General features: G+C 40.2%; 1 protein-coding gene across 1 annotated transcript in view; it reads left to right on the top strand.

Annotated features, from left to right (window-relative positions):
* Nucleotides 1–23,673, top strand: part of LOC132371732 (maltase-glucoamylase-like) — a 123,181-nt gene that overhangs the window by 51,612 nt on the left and 47,896 nt on the right. The window contains exons 6-19 of the mRNA XM_059933195.1: nucleotides 1,660–1,780; nucleotides 2,778–2,887; nucleotides 3,717–3,868; nucleotides 4,479–4,650; nucleotides 6,680–6,779; nucleotides 8,957–9,069; nucleotides 9,364–9,489; nucleotides 10,291–10,422; nucleotides 10,573–10,689; nucleotides 11,891–12,004; nucleotides 13,067–13,151; nucleotides 14,825–14,942; nucleotides 21,850–22,021; nucleotides 23,315–23,431. Of these exons, the coding sequence (XP_059789178.1) occupies nucleotides 1,660–1,780; nucleotides 2,778–2,887; nucleotides 3,717–3,868; nucleotides 4,479–4,650; nucleotides 6,680–6,779; nucleotides 8,957–9,069; nucleotides 9,364–9,489; nucleotides 10,291–10,422; nucleotides 10,573–10,689; nucleotides 11,891–12,004; nucleotides 13,067–13,151; nucleotides 14,825–14,942; nucleotides 21,850–22,021; nucleotides 23,315–23,431 (1,749 nt within the window). The remainder of the gene's footprint in view (nucleotides 1–1,659; nucleotides 1,781–2,777; nucleotides 2,888–3,716; nucleotides 3,869–4,478; nucleotides 4,651–6,679; nucleotides 6,780–8,956; nucleotides 9,070–9,363; nucleotides 9,490–10,290; nucleotides 10,423–10,572; nucleotides 10,690–11,890; nucleotides 12,005–13,066; nucleotides 13,152–14,824; nucleotides 14,943–21,849; nucleotides 22,022–23,314; nucleotides 23,432–23,673) is intronic.

Raw genomic sequence — 23,673 nt, 5'->3', positions numbered from 1 at the left:
CAGAAGCCGTTCTGCTTAGCGCTCTTTCCAGCACCTTTCTCTTTTCCGGTTATACTGAAGTTTCCTCTGAGTGGGTTTTGAAAAGAAAAAACAAAAACTGCTGATTGGTTGAGTTCACAGTGAAGCCTGATTCCATAACAATAGAAACCACACAGATGGACACTGTTTTTAGATCCTTAATATTGGTTATTAGCAAAAAAATTAGCATTTGATTAAATCTAATTGTTCATATAGCTAAGCAATTTTTTTTTGTCTTACGTTTGTAAAGCATTGCCATATCCTCCTAAAAATATGCTCAGCAGATACTCAACCCAGACTATAGAAAAAAAGAAGCGGATAACAAGAGAACTAAGTTTTGGTCCTTGTCTTCTCAATAGCTAAGTGACCTTTGGCAGATCACTTCACCCCTGTGAACTTTTACCTCTGTGGCCTGAGGTTCTTCATCTGTAAAATAATATAGCAGGGTATGTTAGTTATCTATTGCTGTGTAACAAATTATCCCGAAACTTAACGGCTTAACACAACAAACATTATTTTCTCACAGTTTCTATGGTCAGAAATCTGGCCTTGGTGTGTCTGGGTGCTTTTGGCTCATAGGCTTCCAGAAGACTGCAATCAAGGTGTCTTCTGGGACTGAGGGATGATCCTTTTCAAGCTTGTGTACTGTGATTATTAGCAGAATTCAGCTGCTCAAGGATTGTTGGGCTGAGGACCTCAGTTCCTTGCTGGAGACCTCCCTCAGCTCCTCACCTTGTGGGTCATCCTGCAGTCCAGCACCTCACTTCTCGCAGAGTGAGAGCTCCAACAGAGCAAGTGAAAGGGAGGGAGCAAGCAAGACAGGAGACACTCTGTAATCTAATCTTGGAAGCCACAACCCATAATTTTTGCTATAGTATTTTATTAGTTACACTCAGGAGGAGTGGTTTCCTTGTACTTTTTTTGTATTTAACCTGATTGCTTCTTCCAAATTAGTTATATGAGAAAGAAATTGTATCCATTTTAGTCTCCATGTGATTCAGTCATTAATTGTAGTAAAAGGCAGGTACCTTTCTTAAGTAAGAATCAGAATCTATTTGGGTTTCAAGGAACAATTACTTACTGCCTTGGGAGGAGTTAAGAGACTATATATACACACATATATATACACACACACACGTATGTATATACTATGTATATATGTATAATATATATGCATATATGTCACCTATACTAAATATACCCATTTGTAATATACACATTTAAAAGTCAAAGCAAAATTGCCTTGATTTCAAAGCTTCTGAATAAAGTTAATTGCAAAGTTTTTTTTAAAGCCCAAAGCCAATATCAGTGAAGCTCCATTTGTCATTTTGGGTTACAGGTGATATAACTATATAGTAGTTTAGAATATTTAAATAAACTTACCAGGTTTATTGTGATGACAGGTAGAGAATGCATTGTGATCATATACTGTTGTATGATAACAACAACAAGGAAGGATGTTGGCCAGAAAAGTGAGTTTTGAGTGCAAGCACTGCATTGACGGGGATACAGCACAATTTCTTTAAATATCAGGTCCCTTACTTGTAAAACAAGACTCATGAGACCGCATGCTCAAATTAAATTTATCAATGATAGTGTTCTACACATAGTGGAGTTACTCTAACTAATCTCTTATTTCAGGCCACGTGTGACCAGCGTGGGTGCTGCTGGAAACCTCAGGGAACCATAAGTGTGCCCTGGTGCTACTATTCTAAGAGTCATGGCTATCAAGTGGAGGGCAACCTTGTGAACACAAATGCAGGTAAGCCAGACTCAGCCTTGAGGAAGGAGCTCCAGATCCTCTGCAGGTTGGCTCTGTACACTGCAGAAGAGAGCTGTAGCAGCAGGCGGGGTGTTACTCTGTACGGCTACCACAGCGTGTGACAGGAGGTGGGCACTGCCCTTGAGCAAGGACTAGAGTCTATTTTGGCATCAAGGAAAAATATCACTCTCTGTCTTGGGAGTTGGGAGACATGTCCTATTCCTGACTCTGTCTTTATGTACCTTTGTAACCTTGTCCAAACATTGTAACTTCTTTATTCCCCAAGTTTCTAACTTTTAAAGAGAGGAATTTGAACTCAGTAACCTCTGAGACTACTAACAACTCTAATATAATGTAATTTTAACGATATGGAAACAATTCCAATTTTACCAATGTTTTGTGAAAGTTAGCTAGCCAGTGTCAGTGTTCATGGACTAAACATCCCCCCTTCTTTCTCCCACCTCAAAATGCAGACATAATAATGAACATGCTGGGGATACTTAGGGAGGCTCTTAGCATAAAGGAAGAGGCATGCTCCTCTTCCAGGGCCTCTTGGCCTGATGGGCTTTTCTAATAAGGTCTCGACTCTCACCTGGCTTGTCACATAACTGGGGAGATGGCATCAGTGCATACGATCACCTGTGGCGTAACATGAAGATAACTGAGAAGGAATAATGGATGTGAACACCTTGAGGGCTCAGAATATAAAGGGTATATGAGTGATGGATGGGCTGGTGTAACGAGAGTTAGGCCTTTGAGGGATGTTTCCATTCAGATTTTGGAGAAGAGAGGCATGGTTTTTGAATAAGGCAATGACAATACCTAGCTTCAGAATCTGGCCGAAGGCAGTATGTGTGTATGATGAGGTGCACATCTGTGTCTCCTCTTCTTATGGGAAGTAAAGGCTTTTCGCCAGCCCCTTTGACATAAAGCTTAATTGTATGTGGCTGTTTGTGAATTTACCAGCTATGAAAACTCTTTACCCCCTTCACATTAGGATTCACAGCCCAGTTGAAAAGGTTGCCTTCTCCATCTCTTTTTGGAAATGATGTCAACAATGTCCTTCTCACAGCGGAATACCAGACGTCTAACCGTTTCCACTTTAAGGTTGTAGTTTGTTTCTTTTTTTCTTTTTTTCATATTCTTTTCCATTATAGTTTATTACAAGATACTGAATATAATTTCCTATGCTCTACAGTAGGCCCTTGTTGTTTATCTATTTTATATACGGTAGTTTTTATCTGCTAATCCCAAACTCCCAATTCATCCCTCCCTACCCCCCTTTCCCCTTTGGTAACCCTAATTTTGTTTTCTGTGTCTGTGTGTCTTTCAGTTTTGTGAATAAGTTCATTTGTATCATATTTTAGATTCCACATATAAGTGATAGCATATGATATTTGTTTATTTAAAATTTTTTTGGAGAAGTTCTTGTTCCCAACCTGATGACTGCAGTTACTACAAAGGAGAAAAATTTGCTGATGGAGGTATTTTTCTCTACTGTCATTATTCTTACTTAGCATGTGTATGTTGAAAGCATCTTAGCAGGTGTATGTTGAAAGCCTTCCTTCAGTGTGATAACTTCCTAAATGTATATTATAGAGTTCACTGGTGAGCTTTGGCTTTCATTTATTTTCCCTTTATACCGTGTGAAATGATATAGGGAAGGAAAAAAAGAATTATCACAACTTTGAAAATTCTAGAGGTAGTTTATGTCTGCAGACGTGTAGTATATATTTCTACCTAAAAGCTAACTTATGTCCAAGTGTTAAACAGCTGAATTTGGTGACATAATTTCAGACATAATGTCATTTGCTGCACAGGTTCCTGTACCAGGAGCACAGATGTTGGGAAACGCTGGTGTTGGTAGGTGTGCTTCTATTTTAGAAAAACAGAGACATTTTCATTTTGACTATCTTTCCCTAATCTCTCTGGACAGTTAACTGACCAAAACCAGGACAGATACGAAGTGCCCCATGAACATGTGCAACCCTTCAAAGGAAATGCTGCTTCTTCCTTGACCTATAAAGTTGAGATCTCCAAACAGCCATTTAGCATCAAAGTGATCAGAACGAGCAACAATCATGTTCTGTAAGTTTTGCAAACCTATCTGGAGATTTGAGTATGAAGGTTGTGGGGGAGGGAGGTTTGCAAGCCTGGAAAAGGATGCATTTCTACAATATTCCTGAGGGCTGTGAGCCCACTGTTGGTGACCAGACTCTCCACCTCCAAATGTGTACTTTTTTCTGCCTTCCTTCCTCTTCCTTCCTTCCTCCTCTTCCTCCTCCTCCTCCTCTTTCATTACTAAGCATTTATTGTAGGCCAGGCACTGGGCTGTGTCCTTTTTCTCTTTCTTCCTTCCATTTGGTCATTTTTCCTCCTTATTTTCCCTTTTTTCCCTCCATCCATCTAACACCTATCCAGCAGTAACTCTCTATGGAGCATCTACTATAATGTATGACTAATATTCTGGTCATGTGATAGAGAGTCAAGGGGACAAATCTAAGAAATGTGCCGAATGGTACCTGCCCTCAGGAAATCCTGATCTCTTGATGTCCATGGAAAAATGTCACAGGAGGGCAAATGAGGCCGATTAAACAGGGAGTATTGAGTCTCTGAGATACAAGAACAATTTTCTAAGCAGTTGCATCCCCTCCACTCCACTTGCCCACCCATCCCTGTGTTTTCCACCCATGTCTAGGTTTGACTCCAGCATCGGGCCCCTGCTGTTTGCTGATCAGTTCCTGCAGCTCTCCATCCGACTGCCTAGTGCTAACGTGTATGGTCTGGGAGAACACGTGCACCAGCAGTACCGGCACGATATGAATTGGAAGACCTGGCCCATATTTGCCAGGGACACAATCCCAAAAGGGGTAACCTTTCAGGATGGGCCCCTTTCCACTGAATATCATAGGCTCTTTCATGAAGGTCACTCCTAGCAGTACAGTATAACAGTTAAGAGTCAGGTGCTCCGGTGAGGCTATCTGGGTCTGAATTCTGGCACTGCTACTCACCAGTTTTGTGGTTCTGGGCAGGTTTCCTCTCTGTGTCTTTAGTTCCCCATCTATGAAATGGGGGTAATATACTTACTTCATAGGGTTGTGATGGGAATTAAATGAATTGATACATGTAGAGTCTCTAGAAGAGTGTCTGCCACATCGAAAATTCTCAATAAATACCAAGTATTTTTCATCACATTTTCATTTTGAACTAACTAGTTGTGGAGAAAACTAATACTCATTCTGCACAATATGCTGGTTATGGTTACCATATTTTAGGTTGACCTTTACACATCACCAACTTACCAGGTTTGTCAGCAAAATAGGATAAAATATCAGCTAACATTCTGTATTAATCATTCTTTGTGTGAAGAATGTTTGGGGCAGTGAAAGAATAGAAGGAGTAGAGTTTCGTTGTTATTATTTTATTTTGTTTTTTCTCTCTTGGTTTTGTTTTGACTGCTAAAACTCAAAGCAGAGGCATTTTCTAGACTCAGCAATACTACATTCAGGTCTTGTTCAGCAACTTTCCCAATTAAGCAGAACTAGTGGCTGGATGAAAGGAAATTAGAGGAATAACTTATTAAGTGAATTTTAAAATATATTATCTCTATTTACCAAAAGGACTCTGAGAAAAATAAGTCTAATTTATTCCATTTAACAGACAAGGAAACTGAGGTTTAGAAAAGCCAAATGAATAGCCCAATGTAAAAAAAAAAAAAGTTCGTAAGGAACAGAGATAGGATCTAATCCCTGGCCCACGCTCCTCACCCTACCATAGGCCTATCAGAAAAACAGGAAAGGTGTTGGGTCCAAGCAGCTCATCTGGGATATGGCTGGTGATGCTTGTTCAATAAGGAGCCTTAGATCCTCGCTGCTTGAAGTGTGCAGTATGGGCACCACCACGTGACAAATTTGGGCTCTCAACTCCCTCTTCCATCTACTAAATTAGACCCCACACTGAAAGGAGGTTCCTTTGTAATTTGTATGCACACCAAATTTTGAGATATGCTGTCCCAGAGCAGTGATTCTCAAACATGATTATACATTGGCATCACCCGGGGAAATTGAACAAACTATCAATGTCTGCTTCTATTCCCAGAGATTCTGTTTTAATTGGGGTGGGATGCAGCCCAGGTTGAAAACTACTGTTCTAAAGTCTAGAAGACCAGCTCAAGTTCTAATGTATGCTGTTGTAAAGACTAGAAGACCATATATCTTAAGTAGAGCTCCATCTAGTTGCAAATTAGAAAGGTGCCTGATTTATATTAGGGCTCGATGGAGTTTTTGCAGATGAGGTTAGGTCAAGACTCTTTGAGTCAAGGTCACGCCTCTTTGAGAGAAAAGCTCTTTTTTTGAAAAAAAATTTTTATTGGAGTATAGTTGCTTTACACTGTTGCGTTAGTTTCAGGTATACGGCAAAGTGATTCAGTTATACATATATTCATTCTTTTCTCATGTAGATTATCACAGAATATTGAGTAGAGTTCTCTGTGCTATACAGTAGGTCCTTTTTTAGTTATCTGTCTTGTATAGTTCACCCCAAGCTCCTGATTTATCCCTACCCCCAACGTGTCCCCTTTGGTAACCATAAGTTTGTTTTTGATATCCGTAGAGAAGAGCTTTTTTGAACTACAGTTTCAAACCTGTTCTCCCACATCCTAACATATCACAAGTTCTCACATTTCTATTAGATAAATGGTCATAGCTGGCTCATTCTATATGAAAATGCTAATTCACTTGATTAACATCAACCAAGTGTAGACCTTACATTAAAAATTTGTGTCTTCTTTGACATGAGTTCCTTGTCAATTCCTCACATGATTAACATCGATTTCCTAAGCTATTTCTGGCCATGTGGGGTTTATTTGTAAATTTTTGGTTTTAAATTATCTTTCTGCAGGATGGAACTAACTTGTATGGTGCACAGACATTCTTCCTATGCCTTGAAGATGCTAGTGGATTGTCCTTTGGAGTGTTTCTGATGAACAGCAATGCCATGGGTAAAAGACTAAAGGAATATTCATACACAAGGATGATTTTCAGTCCCTTTCTTACAGCATTATGATAAAGGAATGGCACCCTTTAGGAATGGCTGAGCCGTAGCTTGGGGCCTTATATGTTCTCTGACTGTGCCATTCATACTTCATTACCTGTTGACTCATGGTAGCCATGAGTAGAGTTTCCTCTCTTAGCTTACGATTTTCTTGAATCTGGTTGCCTCTGTTGGAATATTTACTATTATAGTGTTAAAACAGCTAACCCTTTCCTACAGTCTATTCTAAGGCCGTTTCTACCAATTTGTTCTTCTCCTTCCTCAGACTTTCATCCAGTACAGGGGTTAATAAAAGCTCTGGTAAGAAACAGGTAATTGCTCTAATAGCAGGGTGTAACCAAGGAACTACAACTGAGGTGTGAATGTTACATCGAGACCTCCAAGGGTAGCAAGGTAAAGTGGAGCGTGAGGGTCAGGCAGAGTACAGTTAGATTGTTTAAGACCAAATGGTATAATATCATAGGATTCCAGGAAGTACCTTGCTTCCTTATCTTTGAAGGTTTTAGATCAGATCAGTGATTCTCAACTGTTTTTCTGCTTGCACCAGTAACAACCAATCCCAGGGCAATGAATCAATCCCTACAGGGAAAGAGGAGTTCTGTCAGAATCTCCCAGGGTTGATGGTCAGCACAGGATATTGATCCCCACCCTCTTCTCAACTGGGACTTGATGGACTAGATCAGTACTCCTTAAAGCGTGACCCATGGAGTGTTCAAAGACTGTTTCAGGTCTACAGTAAGATGAATATAAAATTAAGAGGAAACATTGCTGTAGCATCCAAGTACATGTATGAAACTTTTTCTAATAATTCATTTTCATGTTATTTTACAAAAGTATCAGTTTGCAAAGAACTGGAAATTTAGAAAATAAAGATCTGATCCTTTACCACAGATTGTTTGAGAATCACTCTAAGTGATCGAAGATGATTCTAAGGTACCTGATAGTCAAAGAATAGACTGAGATAATACAAGGATTGTACAGTTTCAGGTGGCTGAAAGGAACCAGAAAACAATCTGTTTCAGGCTTAGAGGGAAAAGTCACAGAATCTTAGATACTCCGTGTGAGTTGTTCTTATGCCTGAAGAGTACATTTTAGTCGATCTTGAGACCTTTTATCCCTAATGCAAATCAAGGCTATGGGGAGACTTCATCTCTGAAAATTGCATTTGGGGCTTAGAGGGATTTTGAATTTATAGTGTCATCTCTGACATCTTTTTAGTTTGGCTCTTGCTTGATGTGAGATCTGCTGAGGCTGGTACCTCCGTGTGTCTAGCCAGGTTATGTTCCTGCAATAATGATGGGATATGGGGTGGGAACAGCATATTCTGTAGTTGTGAATGGCAGAGAAGAAAATTTTTTTCTCTGTCCTCTTAGGTTTGGTATTTGAGGGCCTGTGAATCAATCTGACAAAAGACAGGTTAGCAAGAGAAAAAACTAGGTTTATTTACGTGTGCAACCTGCATATACACAAGAGTGCTCAGTGAGTAGCTCAAAGGAGTGGTTAGAATTTGGGACTTACAAACCATCCTAATAGGGGAAGAAATGTACTTAGGATGAAACAAATGGCTTCTTAGAAGGGGTGAGAGGGATAAAGGGCATTTAATGGAACAACAGATGACGTTTTGGAAAGATCAGTGAGCCCTTAGGAGGATAGTGGGGGCTGGGTATTCTTGTGTGCTGCCGATTTATTGTCTCAGAGGAGATTAGTTTTGCTCCAGGGCAGGGGGTTTATGACAACTGAGTTCGTATGGGAGGCTCTGCTTTTAGGTGGATAAGGGATTTCAGAAACTCAAACGTTTTCAGCTTACAACCATTTTTATGCCGCAATGGCTTATTCTGGACCACTTCCTGAAACTGGTTGCTTTTTCATGAAATCCTGACACAGCAGTTAAGACACTGCAGTCACCAGTTATGGAAATCTGTCACAGAACAAATGCTTTGGCCTTTCTTGTGCTGTGAGGTTGGACTTTGATTGTCAGAGTTTGTCCCTTTTTATACAAAAACTGAGGCATTAGGATCACTTCATTAGTGTTCAGATGACTGGTGATCCTCTGGTCTAAAGCTTTGTAATTATTACTCTAGAATAAATTCTAATGTTTATTTGCTTCATTTTTAATCTTTCAAGAGGTTTCCCTCCAGCCCACGCCAGCTGTCACTTACCGCACCACTGGGGGCATTCTCGACTTCTACGTGTTCTTGGGAAACACTCCAGAGCAAGTGGTTCAAGAGTATCAAGAGGTAAATTTATAATGTTATGGTTGTGACTGAGGAAATTGTAAATAAGAGCAAAGAAATGTAAATTTAATATGCAAGTGTGACTCACAAACATATGCTATTATAAGTAGCTATTATAAATGTGCTATTACAAATTGATCCAAACCTTAATGATTTATTAAAGGGGCTAGCATTCTAATATTAAGGAAATAGTGTGTTGGAAAGTGGGGTATGTTTTGTGCCCCCAAACTAATGCGTAGAAAAAGTTTTGTTAAAAATAGAGTATTTGCTAACTTTCATTTCACATCATTCTTTCAGCTCATTGGACGGCCAGCCCTACCCTCATACTGGGCACTTGGGTTTCATCTCAGTCGTTATGACTATGGAACCCTGGGTAACATGAAAGAAGTCATGGAGAGAAACCGTGCTGCACAGCTGCCTTACGTAAGTAAGGCAGCAAAAAATCCTCCAAAAATAAAAGAATTTTCTTGGGGAATAAGAACAATTGTTTATACTCTCTCCTCCTGAGTTTTTTTTAAAAATATACAACAAAAATATTTTTATATATTCAGAATGCTGGACTTTTTTGTTGGGCCAACCATTCCTTGAAGGAACTGGTTTTCTTATACTTACTGTATTGATGACATTCTACACAGTGCATTCTTATTTGTATTCTCAAGGCATTTCTTTCCCTAGTTTAAGGGAACAAAAGAATACAGTTTATACATGTAATAAAATATTTTTATGATTTAAGTGGCTAAATTTGAATGTGTCTATTATATAATGAGTAGCGAGGTCTTACAAGAGATGCAAAGAGAAACGCCCAGTAGTCTCTGGAATAATCCTCTTCTCTCCCTTACCCCACTCCCTTGGAGGCAGACGCTTAGGTCTTGGAGCAAGAGTCAATTTCATTCTGGGCTCCACTATTTTCATACAAGTAAAATTAGGAAAGAGCAAATGCCAAAGAAGGCTTTAAGTGGAAGAGAAGCAACAATACAAAATGTGGTGCAGTCAAATGCGGGAGAAGTGGGAGAGCCAGTCCCTTCTCTCCTTTATCTTGTGGATGACATAGCATTTAGGTAATGGATATGTTTTGATAGCCTTAGTGATATTTTTTGTAACTGTTGTGGTTTGTTTGTTAGATTGGTTTTCAATGCCGGAGCGCCAGGCAACAAGGTAGGGTGATGCAGCTAATCTGATTCCAGGGGTGGGCTCATAAATTGTGGACGTTGTGTATTCTTTCAGGACGTTCAGCATGCTGATATTGATTATATGCATGAGAGGAAGGACTTCACTTATGATCCAGTAAATTTTAAGGGCTTCCCTGAGTTTGTTAAAGAGTTACACAGTAACGGACAAAAATTGGTCATCATTATGGTATGTGCTATCCTCTTATTCCCCCACATCAGGTCCTTGCTCTTCCTTGTCATTACGCCCCCTCCCCCACCCTCATCCCTCAATCCCCAGTTCCCTTTCAGTGGTTCTAGCTCAAAGCTAGGACCCTCAATGTATTTTTCCCTTTCTTAGGATCCAGCCATCTCCAACAACTCTTCCCCAAGTAATCCCTATGGCCCGTATGACAGGGGTTCAGATATGAAGATATGGGTGAATGCTTCAGATGGAGTGACTCCACTCACTGGGGAGGTATCTTAATGGGGAAGTGGGGGCTGGTGGAGGGGCTGTGGCAGTGTGTGTGTGTGTGTCTGTAATTGTTTTGTTTTACATTTTCAGGTGCCTTATATATGCTGGGGATCAACTTGCCCTTGTCCTTTCATCCTCAAATACCTACCAGTCATCCCAGTTCTTACATTCCCTTCACAGCAAAGTCCCTTTAAACAATAGACTTAGATACTGAATGTCCACCTCCTCACCTCACCCCCCATTCACTTTTTTTTTTTAATTTATTCATTTTATTTATTTATGTTTGGCTACGTTGGGTCTTCGTTGCTGTGTGCGGGCTTTCTCTAGTTGCGGTGAGCGGGGGCTACTCTTTGTTGCAGTACATGGGCTTCTCGTTGCTGTGGCTTCTCTTGTCGCAGAGCATGGGCTCTAGGCGCACGGGCTTCAGTAGTTGGGGCAGGCAGGCTCAGTAGTTGTGGTACACAGGCTTAGTTGCTCCACGGCATGTGAGATCTTCTTGGACCAGGGCTTGAACCCATGTCCCCTGCATTGGCAGGCGGATTCTTAACCACTGAGCCACAAGGGAAGTACCCCCCATTCACTCTTCAGCTGACTGCAGTCTACTTTCCTCCCCCGTCACTCCACTGATGCTGCTTTGGCACCAGTTACCTCCTAACTGGCAAATCCAATGAAACTATTTCATTCCTCTTCTTACTCAGTTTTTCTGTTATTTGGCAAGTTTGACTAGTTCTTTCTCAAACTTATTTGTCCTTGTTTTCCATGAAGGTGTTATCTGCTGATTCACTTCTAACACCTCTGCTGACCCGAGTGCCTAGTGTCTGAGAAGAAGTGGATAGGAAGAGAATAGAGAAGAGTAATTGATGGTTAGAACCCATAACTTGTCATGGGTCAGTTGAAATTATACAGTACTCTCCCTCATTTACCATTCCTAGGATTGGGAGTAGAGAAAGTGTGAGGGAAGGGTGAGGCAGAGTTGAAGATTAGCAAAGACTTAACCATTTTTTTGAAATAAGTTTTTTCTCAAGTGACTATTTGACTCCTCCTATTTATTCTAAATATTTAAAGCACTTTACATTCCTAATTGAAAAGGACCTGTGCCTGGGCACCTCTGTTGCCATGATCATATTAGGAATTTCTTTGTACTCTGTTTTACTCTGTATTCATTTAACTTCCTTTGATCAATATTTTTCTTTTCCTCCTGCAGGTCTGGCCTGGAAAAACTGTGTTTCCCGATTACACCGACCCCAAGTGTACTGCTTGGTGGGCAAATGAATGTGAGCTTTTCCACAATCAAGTAGAATTTGATGGAATCTGGATTGTGAGTTCTTAACATTTTGATTACTAGGCGGCTAACATTCAGACTGTGTATCTCTATATCATCGAGTCATGGAGCACAGGGGGAAGAGGAGGAGAGGAAAGCAAGTATGGCAATAATTCTAGTTATTCTCTCTCTTACTATTCAAATAATCTTACCAAAACATGTAGCTTAGACTTCAAAATCAGATTGTTAGAAGTGGAAGGAAGTAAACTGAGATATCTGTTTTTTCCGAGCCTAGCTCTCCTTTTACAAATGAATGAGCTGAAGTAAAAATAGGTCATATACTCCTTACGTTGTCACAAAGTACACAAATTGTTCAATTGTCACTTCAGGGCTCTTTCACTTGGATGTGTTGGATAAACTGATCAGAGCCAAAGTACTCAAGTGAGCGACACAACTGTGGCTGCAGAAAGGACAAATGTCTCACATGATGTCAAATGAAAGCAAATGCAAAGCCTCAGGGGTCCAGCACAATTTACAGAGCTCTGGAGTTGAACTTTTTTCTATTTATAAGAGAAAGGTAGAAAATGCAAACAATACAAAGAGCTAAACAGATGAGGAGAGCTAAAGTGATATCAGCCAAAGACATCTACCATCAATATTTCAGTATGCATCTTTCCAGAGCCCTCACTTGCACAGCTGTGGGTACATGCTTGTTCTCTCACTCTCTCTGCATATGTTTGCATTATATATGTATATGCATTTATATGTGTGTGTATTCATAGCTATATTTAAATATTTAAAGAATGTATAAGTTGATATACATGGGACCATATAAATTGAAATATTTTTCACCTAGTATTTTTGGAAATTCTTCATTTTCAATGATTATATACATATATCATTCTGAAGGGATTTTAAGAAGCTTCTCCACAAAGCCTTCAATGGGTAGAGAAGACAGGACAGGAACATCTATTTCTCTCCTTAACATAAGAACCTCGTTAAAAAAAGAAATATCTAGAATCATTTCTCTGAGTCCTCAAAAAAAAAGAAAGACACCATCAGTACAACATACGAGGACATGTTACTTTTTCTTAATAGTCTTTGTTCTTTGTCTTCTAGGATATGAATGAAGTCTCCAACTTCGTGGATGGTTCAGTTTCAGGATGTTCCACAAGCAATCTAAATTATCCCCCATTCACTCCCAGTAAGTGCTGGTTGGTTTGATTAAAGTGGCAATGCATATCTGGTATTTTAAATTCATAAGGATAGATATGAATAACCTGGCAAGGGATTTTTTACATAAATTGCATAAGGGAAGGAAAATGTGGGTACTGTATAAAGAAAACTAGGAAAGAAAATCAAAACACTCTGTGCTTTCCTAAATGAGGCGTAAATTGAAAAGGGGCAATCAACCTAGTCCTACCTACATCTGAGCTGTTTCTGTTCCAGAGAAGATATGGTGCAGAAGCCAGAGGTTAGTGGTTAGTTCATTTTCCTCTCAAGTGTGTACCCAGATAGGTTAGGGCTAACCAGAGAGAGACCAGGTAACCAGGTTAGGTCTTCATATGAAGGTCAAGTGTGGTGATGTCAAGACAGTGAAGAACAGATTTGGACCATAAAATGAAAGGAAGCCAGAACCCATGGCTTGGTGGGGGTGGGGGGGGCGGGTCAACATCAGAGTCAGTGAATATGATGCTAGTGAGTTCTGATTGAACTTTGAACAACACTGTATCCCAGGGTGTGGCCCTGGAATCACAGCATTTACTGTAGTTTGAAGAAATCTAGAGGCTCACAGACAAATTGTATCTTGATTAAGAAAAGAATGAGCTGCTAGAATTACAGCATCTTATGAAAACTTCCAGTCTGATGGAAAAATAGGAAATTAGGGCAGATGGGTCAGCATCAAATGCTGAGAGACTCAGATGGGAGGCTTCATTCTTTGGTGGTAGAAATTATTTAAGTTTTAGAGGGAAACATGACAGTCAAATGGTTTTGGAAATATTGACCTGGCATTAATGTGTGCTTCTAATATGAATTAGAAGATCAATAGATCAGAGTTAAATAAGCCATTAAGAAAATGATTGCAGGGCTTCCCTGGTGGCGCAGTGGTTGAGAATCTGCCTGCCAATGCAGGGGACACGGGTTCGAGTCCTGGTCTGGGAAGATCCCACATGCCGCGGAGCAACTGGGCCCGTGAGCCACAACTACTGAGCCTGCGTGTCTGGAGCCTGTGCTCCGCAACAAGAGAGGCCACGATAGTGAGAGGCCCGCGCACCGCGATGAAGAGTGGCCCCCGCTTGCCGCAACTAGAGAAAGCCCTCGCACAGAAACGAAGACCCAACACAGCCAAAAATAAATAAATAAATAAAAATTAAAAAAAAAAAAAAAGAAAGAAAATGATTGCAATGGTTAAGACAAAGGTAATTTGGATCTGAACCATAGTGGTGCAAGGGGAGCAGAAAAGATTGGATGAATGAAAGAGAGATTGGTCAATCATCCCTTATAACAGCTTAGAGAAAGGGTGAGAAACTAATTTACACTTTCATCTAATATTTTTATTCTTGGACCACTTAATTTAGCTCAGTTTGAAGACTTCAGATTTAACTTCAAGTCTAACTGGATCCACTTACTTCCAAATACTTGCCTCTGGTCACATGTGCACCCAGGTGGGAGAATGTGTATGGGTCAGCACAATTTTTTTATATATCAGAGAAACTACTGAAAGTATATATCCTTCTGATAGTGAGGAAGCTGTATGATGATTTCCAGGATGGCCACAAAAAATGCCTGCCTAGGGAGCCACAATTTCAGGTGATAGTCGAGAAACAGGGAATATGCATCTCAGGCTCTCATTGACTGATCCCTCTCTTGTTGCAGGAATCCTGGATGGGTACCTGTTCTGCAAGAGTCTCTGCATGGATGCAGTACAGCACTGGGGCAAGCAGTACGATGTCCACAATCTGTACGGCTACTCCATGGCAATTGCCACATCAGAGTAAGGCCATTATTGCTATGGACTTAATATATGATCAGATTTACTTAATACATGATCAAATTCTTAGTCTCACTAGATGCCAGTTGCCAGTGTGTTATTTTTAAGAACTCAGCAAGGGAGATTGGTTCAAGATGGCGGAGTAGAAGGACGTGCGCTCACTTCCTCTTGCAAGAGCACCGGCATCACAACTAACTGCTGAACAATCATTGACAGGAAGACACTGGAACTCACCAAAAAAGATACCCCACATCCAAAGACAAAGGAGAAGCCTCAATGAGACAGTAGAAGGGGCGCAATCACAATAAAATCAAATCCCATAACTGCTGGGTGGGTGACTCACAAACTGGAGAACATTTATACCACAAAAGTACACCCACTGGAGTGAAGGTTCTGAGCCCCACGTCAGGCTTCCGAAGCTGGGGGTCTGGCAATGGGAGGACAAATTCCCAGAGAATCAGACTTTGAAGGCTAGCGGGATTGGATTGCAGGACTTTGACAGGACTGGGGGAAACAGAGACTCCACTCTTGGAGGGCACACACAAAGTAGTGTGCGTATCAGGACCCAGGGGGAAGGAGTAGTGACCCCATAGGAGACAGAACCAGACCTACCTGCTAGTGTTGGAGGGTTTCCTGCAGAGGTAGGGGGCAGCTGTGGCTCACCACAGGGACAAGGACACTGGCAGGAAAAGTTCTGGGAAGTGCTCCTTGGCGTGAGCCCTCCCAGAGTCCGCCATTAGCCCCACCAAAGAGCCTGGGTAGGCTCCAGTGTTGGGTCGCCTCAGGCCAACAACCAACAAGGAGGGAACTCAGCCCCACCCATCAGCAGACAAACATATTAAAGTTTTACTGAGCTCTGTCCAACATAGCAAAACCCAGCTCTGCCCACCACCAGTCCCTCCCATCAGGAAGCTTGCACAAGCCTCTTAGATAGCCTCATCCACCAGAGGGCATACAGCAGAAGCAAGAAGAACTACAATCCTGCAACCTGTGGAACGAAAACCACATTCACAGAAAGATAGACAGAATGAAAAGGCAGAGGGCCATGTACCACATGAAGGAACAAGATAAAACCCCAGAAAAACAACTAAATGAAGTGGAGATAGGCAAACTTTCAGAAAAAGAATTCAGAATAATGATAGTGAAGATGATCCAGGACCTCAGAAATAGAATGGAGGCAAAGGTCGAAAGGATGCAAGAAATGTTTAAAAAAGACCTAGAAGAATTAAAGAACAAATAAACAGAGATGAACAATACAGTAACTGAAATGAAAAATACACTAGAAGGAATGAATAGCAGAATAACTGAGGCAGAAGAATGGAAAGTGACCTGGAAGGGAGAATGGTGGAAATCACTGCTGCAGAACAGATTAAAGAAAAAAGAATGAAAAGAAATGAAGACAGCCTAAGAGACCTCTGGGACAACATTAAATGCACCGACATTTGCATTATAGGGGTCCCAGGAGAAGAGAGAGAGAAAGGACCCAAGAAAATATTTGAAGAGATTATAGTCGAAAACTTCCCTAACATGGGAAAGGAAATAGCCACCCAAGTCCAGGAAGCACAGAGAGTCCCAGGCAGGATAAACCCAAGGAGAAACACACCAAGACACACAGTAATCAAACTGGCAAAAATTAAAGACAGAGAAAAATTATTAAAAGCAACAAGGGAAAAACAACAAATAACATACAAGGGAATCCCATTAAGGTTAACAGCTGATTTCTCAGCAGAAACTCTACAAGCCAGAAGGGAGTGGCATGATATATTTATAGTGATGAAAGGGAAGAACCTGCAACCAAGATTATTCTACCCAGCAAGGATCTCATTCAGATTCGACAGAGAAATCAAAAGCTTTACAGACAAGCAAAAGCTAAGAGAATTCAGCACCACCAAACCATCTCTACAACAAATGCTAAAGGAACTTCTCTAAGTGGGAAACACAAGAGAAGGAAAGGACCTACAAAAACAAACTCAAAACAATTAAGAAAATGGTAATAGGAAAATACATATCGCTAATTACCTTACATGTGAATGGATTAAATGCTCCAACCAAAAGACACAGGCTTGCTGAATGGATACAAAAACAAGACCCATATATATGCTGTCTACAAGAGACGCGCTTCAGACCTAGGGACACATACAGACTGAAAGTGAGGGGATAGAAAATACATTCCATGCAAATGGAAATCAAAAGAAAACTGGAGTAGCAATACTCATATCAGATAAAATAGACTTTAAAATAAGAATGTTACAAGAGAAAAGGAAGGACACTATGTAATGATCAAGGGATCAGTCCAAGAAGAAGATATAACAATTGTAGAAATACATACACCCAACATAGGAGCACCTCAATAAAAAGGCAACTGCTAAAAGCTATAAAAGAGGAAATTGACAGTAACATAGTCATAGTGGGGGACTTTGACACCTCACTTATACCAATGGACAGATCATCCAGACAGAAAATTAATAAGGAAACACAAGCTTTAAATGACACAGCAGACCAGATAGATTTAATTGATATTTATAGGACATTCCATCCAAAAACAGCAGATTACACTTTCTTCTCAAGTGCACATGGAACATTCTCCAGGATAGATCACATCTGGGGTCATAAATCAAGCCTCAGTAAATTTAAGAAAATTGATATCATATCAAGCATCTTTTCCGACCACAAGGCTATGAGATTAGAAATAAATTACAGGGGAAAAATGTAAAAAACACAAACACAGGGAGGCTAAACAATACCTTGCTAAATAACCAAGAGATCACTGAGGAAATCAAAGAGGAAATCAAAAAATACCTAGAGACAAATGACAATGAAAACATGACAATCCAAAACCTATGGGATGCAGCAAAAGCAGTTCTAAGAGGGAAGTTTATAACAATACAATCCTACCTCAAGAAACAAGAAAAATCTCAAATAAACAATCTAACTTTGCACCTAAAGGAACTAGAGAAAGAAGAGCAAACAAAACCCAAAGTTAGTAGAAGAAGAGAAATCATACAGATCAGAGCAGAAATAAATGAAATAGAAACAAAGAAAACAATAGCAAGGATCAATAAAACTAAAAGCTGGTTCTTTGAGAAGGTAAACAAAATTGATAAACCATTAGCCAGACTCATCAAGAAAAAGAGGGAGAGGACTCAAATCAATAAAATTAGAAATGAAAAAGGAGAAATTACAACAGACACTGCAGAAATACAAAGCATCCTAAGAGACTACTACAAGCAACTCTATGCCAATAAAATGGACAACCTGGAAGAAATGGACAAATTCTTAGAAAGGTATAACCTTCCAAGACTGAACCAGGAAGAAATAGAAAATATGAACAGACCAATCACAAGTAATGAAATTGAAACTGATTAAAGAAGAAGATTAAAAATCTTCCAGCAAACAAAAGTCCAGGCCCAGATGGCTTCACAGGTGAATTCTATCAAACGTTTACAGAAGAGCTAACACCCATCCTTCTCAGATTCTTGCAAAAAATTGCAGAGGAAGGAACACTCCCAAACTCATTCCATGAGGCCACCATAATCCTGATACCAAAACCAGACAAAGATACTACAAAAAAAGAAAATTACAGACCAATATCACTGATGAATATAGAGGCAAATATCCTCAACAAAATACTAGCAAACAGAATCCAACAACACATTAAGAAGATCATACACCATGATCAAGTAGGATTTATCCCAGGGATGCAAGGATTCTTCAATATATGCAAATCAGTCAATGTGATACACCATATTAACAAATTGAAGGATGAAAACCATATGATCATCTTAATAGATGCAGAAGAAGCTTTTGACAAAATTCAACACCCATTTATGATAAAAACTCTCCAGAAAATGGGCATAGAGGGAACCTACTTCAACATAATAAAGTCCATATATGAGAAACCTACAGCCGACATCATTCTCAGTGGTGAAAAACTGAAACCATTTTCTCTAAGATTAGGAACAAGACAGGGTTGCCCACTCTCACCACTATTATTCAACATAATTTTGGAAGTTTTAGCCACAGCAATCAGAGAAGAAAAAGAAGTAAAAGGAATACAAATTGGAAAAGAAGTAAAACTGTCATTGTTTGCAGATGACAAGATACTATACATACAGTATCCTAAATATGCTACCAGAAAACTACTAGAGCTAATCAGTGAATTTGGTAAAGTAGTAGGATACAAAATTAATGCACAGAAATCTCTTGCATTCCTGTACACTAACAACAAAAAATCTAAAAGAGAAATTAAGGAAATGTTTACCATTTACCATTGCAACAAAAAGAATAAAATACCTAGGAATAAACCTACCTAAGGAGACAAAAGACCTGTATGCAGAAAACTATAAGACACTGATGAAAGAAATTAAAGATGATACAAACAGATGGAGAGATATACCATGTATTTGGATCGGAAGAATCAACATTGTGAAAATGACTATACTACCCAAAGCAGATTCAGTGCAATCCCTATCAAACTACCAATGGCACTCTTCACAAAACTAGAACAAAAAATTTCACAATTTGTATGGAAACCAAAAGACCTCGAATAGTCAATGCAATACTGAGAAAGAAAAACAGAGCTGGAGGAATCAGGCTCCCTGACTTCAGACTATACTACAAAGCTACAGTAATGAAGACAGTACGGTACTGGCACAAAAACCAGAAATATAGATCAATGGAACAGGATAGAAAGCCCAGAGATAAACCCACACACCTATGGTCAACTAATTTATGACAAAGGAAGCAAGGATATACAATGGAGAAAAGACAGCCTCTTTAATAAGTGGTGCTGGGAAAACTGGACAGCTACATGTAAAAGAATGAAATTAGAACACTCCCTAACACCATACACAAAAACTCACAATGGGGGCTTCCCTGGTGGCGCAGTGGTTGAGAATCTGCCTGCTAATGCAGGGGACATGGGTTCGCACTCTGGTCTGGGAAGATCCCACATGCCGCGGAGCAACTAGACCCGTGAGGCACAACTACTGAGCCTGCGCATCTGGAACCTGTGCTCCGCAACAAGAGAGGCCAAGATGGTGAGAGGCCCGTGCACCGTGATGAAGAGTGGCCCCCGCTTGCCACAACTAGAGAAAGCCCCAGCACAGAAACGAAGACCCAACATAGCAATCAATCAATCAATCAATCAATCAATCAATCTTTAAGAAAAAACAACCAAACTCACAATGGATTAAAGACCTAAATGTAAGACTGGACACTGTAAAAATCTTAGAGGGAAACACAGGAAGAACACTCTATGACATAAATCACAGCAAGATTTTTTTGACCCATCTCCCAGAGTAATGGAAATAAAAACAAAAATAAACAAATAGGACCTAATGAAACTTAAAATCTTTTGCACAGCAAAGAAAACTATAAACAAGATGAAAAGACAACCCTCAGAATGGGAGAAAACATTTGCAAACGAATCAATGGACAAAGGATTAATCTTCAAAATATATAAACAGCTCATGCAGCTCAATATTAAAAAAACAAACAACCCAATCAAAAAAAGGGCAGAAGACCTAAATAGACATTTCTCCAAAGAAGACATACAGATGGCCAAGAAGCACGTGAAAAGCTGCTCAACATCTCTAATTATTAGAGAAATGCAAATCAAAACTACAATGAGGTATCACCTCACACTGGTTAGAATGGACGTCATCAGAAAATCTGCAAACAACAAATGCTGGAGAGGGTGTGGAGAAAAGGGAACCCTCTTGCACTGTTGGTGGGAATGCAAATTGATACAGCCACTATGGAGAACAGTATGGAGTTTCCTTAAAAACCTAAAAATAGAATTACCATATGACCCAGCAATCCCACTACTGAGCCTTTACCCAGAGAAAACTATAATCCAAAAAGACACATGCACCCCAATGTTCATTGTAGCACTATTTATGATAGCCAGGTCATGGAAGCAACCTAAATGCCTGCCCATCAACAGACAAATGGGTAAAGAAGATGTGGTACATATATACAATGGAATATTACTCAGCCATAAAAAGGAACGAAATTGGGTCATTTGTTGAGATGTGGATGGACCTAGAGATTGTCATACAGAGTGAAGTAAGTCAGAAAGAGAAAAACAAATATCGTATATTAACGCATATATGTTGAATCTAGAAAAATGGTACAGATGAAGACACAGATGTAGAGAACAAACATATGGACACCAAGGGGGGAAGGCGGGGGTGGGGGTGGTGGTGTGATGAATTGGGAGGTTGGGATGGACATGTATACACTGATATGTATAAAATAGATAACTAATAAGAACCTGCTATATTAAAACAAAATAAACCAGCTATACAGAAAAAAGAATGTAAAAAAAAAATTCGGCAAATAAGTATGGTTGTTATTATTGAATGAATGAAGAAAATCCTGGTCACATAGGGAGGAAGGAATCCAATAAGTATTTGTGTACTGTGTATAATGAAAGAAAGAATGAATAAATGAATGAATGGAAGGTTGGAAGAAAGAAAGAGAAGTAATTTGACCAAGGTCAAACAGCTAATAAAATGTAAGAGCAAAATTTGGACTCATTTCTGCATGAGTCCATGGCCCATGTATTTTCCTCTCTGCCATACTGTTATAGACTGGTGTACGGAGGATTAAGTAACTTATAGACTTCATGTGCTTTGGGGTTTTAGGTACTGGCTCAGTATCCTTCTACTGAACTTTGAAATTATGGAGTTAATGATGTACATAAAATGCCTAAAACAAAACAAAACGAAATATAAATATACTCAATGGTACAGTCTGCTCCCAACAGCAACTCTAACTCTGCAGGAGAGGGCTAGAAGAGAAGAGTGAGGTATTAACTTGAGATCCTCGATATTATCACTCTATCCTCTGGGCTAAGACACGCTAAGGTCACACATTGACTCCCTAAGTCTCTGTCCCTTTCTAGAGCTGTCAAGACTGTGTTCCCTAACAAGAGAAGCTTCATTTTAACCCGTTCTACCTTTGCGGGGTCTGGCAAGTTTGCAGCCCACTGGTTAGGAGACAACGCAGCCACCTGGAATGACCTTCGGTGGTCCATCCCTGGCATGCTCGAGTTCAACCTTTTTGGTATCCCGATGGTGAGTCCACATCCCAGTCCCCAGAATGCCTCAGGCTAGAAGTTTTTCAAATGATAAAGCTCCCCTCTACTGCCGTCCATGGCCCAGGGATTTAAAGTCTGGAGGGTTATGTGCTTCATCCATGTCAGTATGACACTGATACCACGACATTCTTTCCTGTACTGCCTTATAAGGATAGAAGGTGCAAGCTTGAAGTGGTATCGTTGGAATATTTTTTATTAAAGTACAACATACACACAAAAAAGTGCACATGTCCTTAAGGTTACAGTTGGCATCTTTTAGTTAAATTCAGCATATCTATTTATTGAGCTCTTACTTCGAGCAAGGCGTTGAGCTAGGTATGCATGGTGAGGGTGGAGAGAAACATAAATATAGTAACAGAAACACCTTCCTTCCACACCCCCCCCCCCAAAGTCTCTCTCTCTCTCTCTATCTCTCTCTCTCTCTCTCTCTATATATATATACACACACACACACACACACACACACACACACACACACACACACACACAATTATGACAAGCTAGGGTAAAAGTGCGAACAGGAACATATAATTTAAATGTTAAAAGAAATCCTGAGAACGGGACTTAGCAATTCTAACAAGATTACAAGGAACAATGGGAGTCACAGGAGGGAGTAAATAGTAAACTCGTGCAAAAGATGGCACTTGAGTTTAACCTTGAAAGTGGGTATGTTTTATCAGACTGATGTGGGGGAGGTCATTTTAAGACTGAGAAATAAACCTGAGCGAGACCAGCAAGGGGCAGAATTTGAGTGTCCCTAAGGATCGGAGTGTAGGACTGGAATGAGAAATGATGCTGGAAAGGTAGGTTGGAACCAGGTTTTGAGGCGCTAGTAGGACAGGCAGCAGGAGACCCTGGGGATTTTTGAATAGATGAATGACCTGATCAGAATTAGGCTTTGGAAAATTAATTCTCCTAGTGCTGTGGTCAAAGTAATAATATCAATGGTATTTCTAGTTGCTATTCACCAAAAAACTATTGTGCATCAAGTGTTTTACTTCCATTATCTCATTTACTAAAACCCTAGAGTGCCCACTTTAACAAAATGAGGAAACTGAGGCACAGAAGGGTTAAGTAATTCATTTGCAGTCACCTGGCAGTAAAGAGTGGACATAGGATTTAGCCCAGTTCCATCACACCGAAGTAGCCTTCTCAGGAAGAGTTTAGCCAAGTACAGCTGGTAGGTCCCTGGTAGAAAGCAAAGCCCAGGAGCAGGGGACGGTAATGGTAGTGAGGTACACATGCCGTCGCTGTCTGTGTGTCCTTCCAGGTGGGTTCTGACATATGTGGCTTTACATTGGATGCTCCCGAAGAGCTCTGCAGGAGGTGGATGCAGCTGGGAGCATTCTATCCATTTTCCAGGAATCACAATGGCCAAGGCTACAAGGTAAGTCTCCCAGGAGATATGATCAAAATAGACTTGGCATACATTAGGACTGGATCTACCTGCATCCTGTCCGAGGAATCTGTTGAGCCAACTTCCTACCTGGTGCTTCACTTAGGCTAATTGGGACCACCGTTTGCAATTAACCAGGACTCATGATGCACCATTAAAATGCCCTGCCGACACAACCCCTGCTATTTCTACCGCGGCAGTCAAGGAAATGGCAAGTCTGTGAAGGTTTTTAA

Source organism: Balaenoptera ricei, chromosome 9, assembly GCF_028023285.1.
Source record: "Balaenoptera ricei isolate mBalRic1 chromosome 9, mBalRic1.hap2, whole genome shotgun sequence".
Taxonomy (NCBI): domain Eukaryota; kingdom Metazoa; phylum Chordata; class Mammalia; order Artiodactyla; family Balaenopteridae; genus Balaenoptera; species Balaenoptera ricei.
This window is presented reverse-complemented; position numbering and strand designations above follow the sequence as displayed.